We start from the raw sequence: 10,842 nt of genomic DNA, 5'->3' as shown, positions 1-10,842 counted from the left end.
GAACATCAAGCTACTTAAGAACTCTAAAACCTACCTCGACAAACATGCACATTTTCAGATAAAAACCTAGAGGACCTGGTGATTAAATCTCTCTCTCATGGATGGGCCAAATTCTCTGGGTGGGCCAAGCAGAGAAGGGGGACCTTGCCCCTTATGACATCATAAGGAGCAAGATGCGCATAGTCGAACTACTATATATACAAAATCTTATAAGTGAATTTAGTGATGAAATAGTAGACGAAAAGTGTAAAAAGTAATGGGATACAGTAAAGTAGATAGGCCGATAAGAGGCATACTGGAGATTTTCTCCAAATAATATTTTGGCAAATTAGAATATTATTCTTTTGTTTGTACTGTACACTACATAATACATGCTACTTTTTAAAGTAAATCAGTACACACTGCTATTCTATTAGGTACACATTGAAAAGATGACATTGCTTGTATCTTGGGGAATTTGGCTTCATTTTGTACAGGGGCAGAAAGTGGAGAAGCAGAAGACTGTGAGTTTATGTAAGAAAACAGCTTAACGTAAGAATATACTTTGTACTTTGTGCATGTTGTACTGATCCAGTGTTTGCTGCTGTTTTCACAGGTGTGCATGTCTTTGGCCTGTGTGTGACAGCACTGATAACTGACATTCTTCAGCTGTCCACTGGTCAACACACACCCTACTGGCTGGATGTGTGTAAGCCCAACTTGACCCACATTAACATATCCACTTGTGATGAAGCTTTTATTCTGGAGGATATCTGCTCCGGACAAGACACTGGGCTCATAAATGCTGGGAGGTAAGGCTGTGTGTCCACTGCTGACTGAATCAGAATATGAGTGGGGGATTCTGAAGTCACCCACACACACACACACACACACACACACACACACATACACGGACTGGTGACAACATGTTAACATGATGAGAATATAAAGGAAATATATAAAGGTGACATACGCGACAGCTCACTTAAAGCCTCTACAAACATTGTACATCCTCCCAGGTTTTTTCACTTATTGGCTGATACCAGGCTGGAATTACAAAATGCTCAAAGCAGCCCCTAACTGTCTGTTGAGACACACTCCTAAAGATAAGCTTGTTTTATTTTTTATTTTGGATTTTTACATTTCTTGGTCTATTTTAGCACTGAAATTGCTCGTAGGTCTGTGAGAAAATGGAGGTAATCCAGCAGTTAAGTAAAATGCTGCAGCTTATCAGCCAAAAAACCTATCATATTGAATTTAAATCTTTTTAAGACATTTTCACCTGTACCAGGAGCACCAGGCTTCAGACAATACAGCCCTCAGGATCATAGGGCCACACCAACCTCTCCACCTTGACTGAATGATGGTTCTCGGAGAGTAACAATCAATGTAACAAGATAAATGGTAAATCACCATTAGAAATGCTGAAACTAATATGCTACTCTAGTGTAAAAGATAGATTACAGTTTGCACATTAGTTAATACACATTATGTAAAACAATGTGAACAATAATGACCGCCTCTACAACCATTTGGCCAAATTAGTTTTTACAGTATTTACAGTGACCTCTCTGGCCTCGCTATTGGTACCTTGGTACCCTGATCTGCCAAGGAGGAGGTCCAGTGTTTAACCATCTCTAGTGGTGCCACCTACTGAATGATCTCTCATTGTTAAGTGCACAAAGCAAGTTAATAGCATTACAGGGCATTCAAACCAAATAAAGGGGGGGTTGTAAATGAAATAGCCCCCAGCTATGTGACCTCCTGTTGTGTTCTTAAACCCCCCAACAAAGCACAAGTAGACTTACTTAATTACATAATTAGTTTTTGGTGAAATCATTTATAGATTTTGACGTTTCCAACCGCACTTGAAGGCATCTTTAATTTACAGGAGAGAGAGAAAGAAGAGATGAGCGAGACATAGCAAGGGCTTTGCTGTTGCAGGAAACATTCAGCAATTACACAAACACCTGAGCATTTCATTGCTTGTGTCTGGTTTGTTACCCTCATAGTGTTTTAAAACCTTCTTGTGGCTGCAATAGAGGCAGTTATGTTTCCTGTGTCCTGTACGGTATTCTCACACTGCCTCAAACCACAGACAGTTAAAGAAGTGAACCAACAGATCCCGGTGTTCTGAACGGAGACCAGTGAAGGAAAATAGAAGCACTTTTCCGGTGATGGCTGGGCATAACTGCGCAGCCTCCAATTGAGCTTGGCGACCTAGTTGTGACGTGGCCTACGCGTCTTTAAGTCTTCTGGTAGCTGTGCCAAGACAAATCTCAATCATTCACAATCAGCAGAGACAGAAAGCATAGGTATATGTTAGGCGATAACATAGGCACAGGCTAATTACTGCTAACCAATATGCTAGTTAACATTAGTAATTAAACCTAAACAACTGATGTAAGTCCAAACTGTCTGCGTGCTTCTCCTGGCAGTACGGTGATTTGTCGGTGAGTTGCGTGGTTATGACACAAACAGCCTCTTTTTACAAAAGCGTCCACTACGGACAAATAGAGTCTTGAAACGCTCCAGCTATAAAGTTATTCACTGTCCAAGTGACGTCACAATGAATGGCAGTCAATGGAATGCTAACTGCAGGTGATGGCTTCGTAGCATTAAAATGGTGCCATGGGACTTACGCTTAGAGAGGAGAGGCTTACCCCCCTTGCCTTAAACTATAGCTGCAAACACACCGACAAGTCTGATCTCCGCACTGTACCCATTCAAAATGAATAGAAAGACCTGTGTTTTTGCCGGACTGTCGGAAGGCTAATCCAACGAACGCGGCCTTAGACAGCAGAGGCACACACACACCTCTCTAAAGCTCATAACTGTAACATTTTACCAAAATACTGCACACTTGTGCACAGGCCGGTTGCCTGCCAATCGTAAGGTTGTTCCCTGGCCCTGCAGTCCCATGTCGAAGTGTCCTTGGGCAAGACACTGAACCCAGAGTTGCCCCCGATGCGGAGTGTGAATGTGTGTGAGTGTTTATCTGATGAGCATTTGGCACCTTGTACGGCAGCCTCGGCCACAGTGTATGAATGCGTGTGTATGGTGAATGTCTCCTGTAGAAGTAAAAAGCGCTTTGAGTAGTCGTTAAGGCTAGAAAAGCGCTATATAAATACAGCACATTTTCATTTACATTTACATTCAATCCAACAAATAAGAGAAAACAGGGGGGTTGTTCTGAAGACAGACTCTCAACTGTGAAACAGGGATGCTCTGAAAACACCCCCATTAGCAATTGTGCTTTCCACCCATAGATAGTAGCGGTGTATGCTTCCACTGGATGAAATAACACAGCAAAAAATTGACCAATCACAATTTTGGTCGAGCCAGAACGTATCGACCAATAAATCGACTAGTCGACTGGGAGATTACAGCCCTAATTTTGTTAATTGTCTTTTATTTTGTTAATCATTACATTTTCTGTCTGGTTGTGTGTGTATCTTTCATGATTCTCTGATCTTTTTCTTGTGCCTGGTGTAAATATCCGTAGGCCTTCACTCACTGCAGTATGCAGTTGAGACATTTATGTGCAAACAGTATGTAATGAGATATGAATTACTGAATGTAACCTGTTTAATCATTTTAGTGATCTAAACAATGTGCATAATATACAACTGACTGACATGTACATGTTATTACAAGCTACTGTAGCCTTAGCCTTACTTAATGTATCCCATAATGGACCTCTATGTATTTGGTAACATATTTGGTGGAGCTGCGACAATGTCAACATGTCCTGGACTCTGGGAGTCCACTGGGAGGGGAACTCTCTCACAAACACAGACACACACATACACACACGCTTTTGCATGCACGCACACACACACACACACACACACACACACACACACACACACACACACACACACCCACACACACACACACACACACACACACATCGGTCTAAGTTTCTTTAAACGCCAGCTGACTGCTGCAGATGAATATTCAGCACTGTCCTTAGCTGTCTGATTTCTTTTTTTCATCATAGGAAGTCGTTTCCCTCCCAGCATGCAACTCTGGCTGCCTTTGCTGCTGTCTACATCTCAGTAAGTGGTTCCTATACTCCTCCTTGATAGACTGAGACAATGTCACCTTAAACAGGAACGCTGCAGGCTATTGTAGGTCATCTACAAAGAATAAGATGTCTTGGTAGTACTTTATTTGAACGGGGTGCGCATGGCACTGACATGACACCGTCACTATTATGACATGACATCTGTCATAAACACAAACGTTTTAAGTGTTTAAGATTGTCATTTGGTAAATTATGACACTTTTAATGCAAAGTTAGCATTTTCCGAGATGTCTTTGTCATGCCAACTTGACATTATGGAAGACAATAATCTCTGTGTTATGTCAACTTGACAACAAGCAAGACAATCTAAACCTGTTGATGTCTTTGTAATGACTTGACATTAAACAAACAACGTAATGGTCACGGAGCACAGTGGACCCAAAAGCACGACTCAGAGCAGAGGGTAAAAGGTAATGGAGCGTTATTGTATAGAGTAAAATCACAGTTGAAGGTAACAAAATTGTAAGGCAAAAGACATGGTCAAAATACGTGCTAGAGATTTTAAAAACACTGGAAAGGTCGTAGAGATGTACCGATACCATTTTTTACCTCGTGATACCAATTACGATACTATTGGTGTGGGTATCGGCCGATACCGAGTACCGATACCAGTGTGTTTAAAAAAAAAACATCATACTGCACATGCCTGACTGTGATATTATTATCGTTGTGCTAATAATTATATACTTATACTTGTAAAACATGAATTAATACAGCTAAATGGAAGCCATTTATATTTTTAAATAGAACAGTGTAAAACAGTAGTGCAACAGCCACTTGAAGTAATATAGGAATAATCATTTAAAAAAAAATTAAAGTGCAGCCACAATAATGTTAAATAAAGGCATTTCAATTTTTAAATAGAACTGTATAAAACTAACTAGTAAACAGCAACTTTAATGATTCCTTTATCATTCCTTTTCCATTATGTAGAAAAATAAAAAGACATCTAAATCTTTAAATAGTGGAGTAAATAACAATAGTGCAACACCATCCTATAAAGTAAACATAAAAAATGCAACTCAAAAAAGCAACAGCTACACAGTAAACAAATACTTTAAAACAAGTAAGCTACACATTGCAGTAGCATTTTAGCAATTTAGTGTTGCTCATAATTTCAAAAGCAAAGGCAGATTCTTCTTCAAGAAGATGAGCATTTCTGCCCTCTCTCCTCCTTGTCTGTTCCTCCTTGCATCAACAGTGTTGGACGCTGCACTGAACAGTCTCTCACTGTCAACACTGGTACAAGGAGCAAAGAGAAACTTTGCAGCAGTGACAGCAAGGGTGGGAAACCGAATTTGGTTGACTCCCCAGTACTGGAATCGGCTGTCTGAGCGTCGGACCGTTGGCTCTGTCAAATATGATTGTATTTGAACTTGTGTGCTTGTTCTACTTGCCCCACGTTCCTCATCATGCTACTGCAGGATTTCCTCAAACAGGCCTTTCAAGCTGGTCTTTCTGCTGCTGCTGCTGTCTGGCTGTGCTTTCATACGTTGGGCTTTGTGGATATTTTCTGGCATTATCTCTTCTTCCTCAAGTGTGGTCCTGCTCAGTTATGCTTCCATCTTCTCCACCCCTTGGATCAGAGCATCCTTGGCATGCTTGACGCTGTCTGCTCCTGTGAAGTATCTAAAAACAAAGAAAAATACAGAAACAACCTCCTCCATAGTAGCTTTTAGTGGTAACACATTAATGCAATAGTAATCAACAATTATGCAATATCTAGTTATCCAAAACACCATTTCAAAATGTTTTTTATAATATAGACATTCAATACAAATATTAGACATACCTGTCTTTGAATCGTGGGTTTAAAAGAGTGGCAACTGCATACAAGGTCTCATTCTCGATGGTCTTGAATCTTTTCTGGACAGCCTCAAGAAGGGTTGTTTGCATGTTTTTTCTTACCAGTGTCCCCCTCGTTCTTCCGAGCAAGCAGGCGTTTTAGCGCTGTGACTGAGGGGATGACTTTAGCTGCAGAAGTGTTGGGGGAGCTAATCTGTCTGGTCATTTCTTCAAATGGTGCCAGAACAGTGATTAATTTCTCCAGTAAAGTCAGCTGGTTAGCCGTAAGGGTCACTGGCAGATCGTGGTCAGCGCCATGTGCTGAAATTGATTGCTTCTGCTCTAGTAAACTCTTGACCATATAGTAAGTATTGTTCCACCTTTTTGCTACCCCTTTATGCAGACGTTTGGTGGGCATTTGGAGATCTTTTTGAATATCCTCTAGGCGTGTAGTAGCCAGTGGCAAGGGTTTGAAATGCGCAACTATCTTCCTACCATTTGCCAGTGCATCACTCACACTCACTCAGCACTCATCACTCTGAGAAAGTAGCCCTTCATGCACCACCAGTTGGAGAATGTGTGCGAAGCATCCCAAACTGGGTACATCCATCTCGCCCATGGCTTTCTTCATACAAACAAAACAACAAGAGAAGGGACTGGATGTGACAGTGACTTGTCATAAATATGTAATGTTATTTATCAAACTTTAATAAACTTTTTAGCATTATGTGTTAACAATACATTAAATTAAAGTCATTAAGAGTTTTTTTTGTTATTTAAAGGTAATTTTTTGGCAAGAGGTTGGTTTTCACATTGGCTATCATGAGAACATTATAAATGTGTCATGAATATTATCCTTGCCCTTAAGTCAAGTAAAACAAAGTGGTCATGAAGTTTTATTTCATCATCAAATGCTTTTATGACAGTGTCATGAATAATATCCCTAACCAAGTAAAGTGGAATCATTTGGACTTGTCATTAAGATGTCTCAAAAGTTATAAGACCATTTTGACGACTGACAGTTTGACAGTTTTGGACTTACTCCTAATTGTAATTAGCTGCTGTTAGCTTGGTTAGCTTTAATGTTACAGCTGTCCAATTAGCTCCCTGACTCAGGTGGCAAAGAGCTAAACCCGGCTGAGAACCGTCTTGGTAATGTTAGTCCATTCCCTTTCAAAAACTGGCCTCCTCCGTAGGTCTCGGAGGCTGTTTTTAGCGCTAGCATGGTGGAATGAATTGAATCTGATCTAAGCCTGAAGCTGCCTGGTGCTTAACACACAATCAGTGCTAATGGCTACTGTAAATGGTAATCAATATCTACAATGCGACAAGTCCCTACCTACCCGTGGCCTTAGTTGGTTTGATTGGTTAGGTTTAGGCTGTAGGAGTGCAATTGATTAGGGTAAGACTATCATGGTCATCCAGTCAGAGGCGAGACGAAACAATGGCCTAAAGCTAACGTTATCTATTAAAAATTCGTTAAATCCCCTCAGTACTGCATTCTATGACGTCAAACTTGTCTTTTAACTTCTAAAGTGTTCATACTATGGTCATTTTTAGGTTTATGATTGTATTTAGAGGTTATATCAAAAAAGGTTTAAATAAAAAAAAACACCACATTTTTGTTGTTCTGCACATTGCTGCAGCTCCTCTTTTCACCCTGTGTGTTGTTTGTTACGTCTTTGTTGTAAGTTGCACATGCGCATTACTTAGGTAAGGATAACTACCCATGAAGACGAGGATGTGGGTGTGCCACGCTAGCAGCTAGGCGAGCAGTATAACATGTGTTACAAAGTGGCGCACGTTTGTTACGGAAGTAAAGGCTGGACTACAATTAAGCTGTTTGGAGCAGTTTGTGAACTGTATTTTCTGTTGGAGATGGTAAGTCCCTTTGGGGTGGACTTTGGGCTTTTTCACTTTGTAAACCTAAAATACGCACAAAAACATTTTTTTAACACAATAAAGGAAAGGGAAAAGCCACTAAGCATAATATGATCACTTTAAGACATTCTAATGACAAATCCAAATGGTTCCACCTTACTTGACGTTATGGATAATATTCATGACACCGTCAGATAAGCATTGGATGATGAAATCAAACTTCATAACAGGTGCAAATTGTTTCACTTCACGTGATGCCAAGGAAAAATATTCATGACACAATTATAATGCTCTCATGACAGCCAATGCTATGACCAACTTTTTAATGACACAAAGCAAAATAGTTCATTAAAGTTTGATTATTAAGCTTATAGCTTTAATCACAAGTATGCTTGAATATGATGTCACTAATCTAAAATATGTGGGATTCTGTTTTATATTAACTTTTTTGATCCTGATTGGTTCCCTGTGTGTTTCAGATGTACTTCAACACGGTGCTGACAGACTCTGCCAAGCTGCTGAAGCCTCTCCTGGTGTTCTCCTTCGTCATGCTGGCCATCCTGGCCGGGCTGACCCGGATTATCCAGTTCAGAAACCATCCTGTCGATGTCTACTGTGGATGGTTACTGGGAGCTGCCATTGCCTTTTATCTGGTAACACAGTTAGCCACTTACAAGCATTTTCATCTTCAGTATATAGCAATGTTCCTTAAACTTTTTTCAATATTGTACCCCCTCTGAATTGCTTTTTTAAGCCAAGTAACCCCTGACCAGGGTCCAACACAGTGATGGATTCACTAAACAACCACCTTATTTGAAGAAAAAAAAGAAAAACATTTAAATGCAAAATTTCTTATTATTATTTATTAAAGTTTATTATTCTCTGATAGTTTATAGATCACTGATAGTGATCCTCTCACTATCAGTTCTGATCAACAAGTATGGTTAGTAGCGGCACTGACATCCTGCCAGTTGATGCCGGAACACCAAAAAAAAAAGTCAGGCACCGAATGGAGGCACCAACATTTTTGTTCTTATATGGTCTTGTTACTACCATTTACGTAGGAACCGGTGCCCTATTAGCACTGCCTTTTGGTTCCAAACCCTAATTTAATAGGTAGTTTTTAGTTTTTGGCTGTTGTCCCTATTTTCATCTTAACTCTGACCCTTTCAGTGTGTGTTTTCAAAGTTAACTGGAACATGTAACAGGGCCGCCAACTCTCACGCATTGGCCGTGAGACACACGCATTTGACTGGTTTCACACGCTCACACGCCACACCCCCGATTTCTCACGCTGAAGTGTGAACCCGGTTGGTCAAATTTCTGAAAGATGAGTTTATTTATAGAACTACCTATTGAGCCACTCGTGATCGACTAGTTGTGCTTTCGGAGACTGTGAGGCGGTTCAAGAGCGCTCCCTGTTTGTGGAAGTTTCGAAATGTCGCAATTAACTGAGAAAATGTTTTTTACGATCCATCCCATGTGCATTTCCTTGGCTTCAGGTATGAGCTCTGAGTATCACAGACCGTCCGTCGCTTCGTGACCACTCTCTCTGTGTAAATAGAGGTGAGCAGCGCGGCTAATGTAGCAACTTCAGTTCATGTTAGTGGACTCGCTCTGCTGGGGGCAGTGACGCGTTGCATCGGTGCAGACCTACGATAATGAGGAGCGTACAGCCTCATCTCAACTTTGTCAGAGACCAGAGACCCAAATGGGCCCCTGTGTCTGTCAGACGGTCTGAATGAGAGCCACCATATCAGCGGAGCAATGACATGCACAGCAGACTATATTACAACTCTCCAAATCTCGGACAACAGAGATGAAGGAGTTATATTTTGAATGTGCACAAAGTTGTAAACATGAGCAAAAATCTGATGAAACACATCTGAGCTATAATATACTATATATACGATACTGCAACGTTGGGCCACTATTGTGCTTCTCTAACCTCAGTGCATCTCTAAATTACACTGTAAATAATTAATTTGATGTTTTATAAACTGAACATATAGTCTTTATTTTCCCAAAAAGTAAATACAGTAAGTGGGGCACAGAGGATGAGGGCCAAACATTACTGAACCTTTGCACAATGGTTAAAGGATAAAAATCTATGTAACTCAATGGTTCTTATTCTTTAGAATTTCAGTGGTCTTAGTTAATCCCACATTAATTTAACTTTGGGTCCCTGGTCCCTACACCAGGCAGGGACCCCTGGAGCTGTTCAGCACAGACCCAAATCTTCTCAGCTGTTGCTGACATATGCTGCTGTCTCTTCATGTGGCTCATTATGTTTGGCACATTGTCTGGGTCAGTTCTTATATCATAAGAAATTAATAATGTAAGTAATGTAAATGTTAAATGCCTTAATACCTTGTGCCATTTAATGGTTTATTTTTCAAATTTTTTTCCTGGGGGGGCATACCCCCAGACCCCCCCAGGGAGAGCCCCATCCCTCCACATATAACAAATCCCATTTTAAACCCTGAAGGATAAAGGCCCAAAGAAATTGCTTTGTACACCGCAAAATATGGGTTGGCCCCCCCAAATCTCACTCCACAGTTTGGGGAAAAGTTGGCAGCCCTGATGTTGGTTGCAAAAAAATGTCTTGTGCAGCATTCTGCCAACCAAGCTAGCTAGCTACTGCTAGCAATAGCTGGTAACTTAAAAGAAAGTTAGTTGACTTTCTGTTCTGTCCACTCTGGTAAATCTCCGTTGGATGACTGGCTTCAGAAGGGTTGAAAATGATCATCAACATATTCTTTTGGACTCATTCTGGTTTCATAGTTCAAAGCTATTTAACATTTCTTTTTGACATTTGTCCCCCACAGCTACATGACAGTGCTTAGTAATCTGTAAAACTGTTCAACACGAAGCAGCAACAAAGGCTTCAATTTCTTGAATTTTGACTTACCGAACAGACCAACTGTTCACGCTGAAACAGGGCCAGACAAGCAGTGACACTTAAACAAACAGAGACCCACTAACTACGCGCCCACCTAGTCTTCATGCCACTTCTTGCACAGGGTAATTATGCACTAAAGCCCTATGGATCAGCTGGAAAAAACACATCAAACTTCTTGCTTGCCTGTTCCCAGCATGTAACCGCG

The 10,842-nt window shown here is 40.7% G+C and overlaps 1 protein-coding gene across 1 annotated transcript in view; it reads left to right on the top strand.

Moving 5' to 3' along the window:
- Positions 1 to 10,842, top strand: part of LOC117954137 (phospholipid phosphatase-related protein type 4-like) — a 76,126-nt gene that overhangs the window by 23,022 nt on the left and 42,262 nt on the right. Inside the window, exons 4-6 of the mRNA XM_034887673.1 lie at positions 596 to 791; positions 3,983 to 4,040; positions 8,215 to 8,388. Of these exons, the coding sequence (XP_034743564.1) occupies positions 596 to 791; positions 3,983 to 4,040; positions 8,215 to 8,388 (428 nt within the window). The remainder of the gene's footprint in view (positions 1 to 595; positions 792 to 3,982; positions 4,041 to 8,214; positions 8,389 to 10,842) is intronic.

The sequence above is a fragment of the Etheostoma cragini genome, chromosome 12, assembly GCF_013103735.1.
Source record: "Etheostoma cragini isolate CJK2018 chromosome 12, CSU_Ecrag_1.0, whole genome shotgun sequence".
NCBI lineage: Eukaryota > Metazoa > Chordata > Actinopteri > Perciformes > Percidae > Etheostoma > Etheostoma cragini.
The sequence above is the reverse complement of the archived record's forward strand: the minus strand, read 5'-3'. Positions and strand labels throughout refer to the sequence as shown.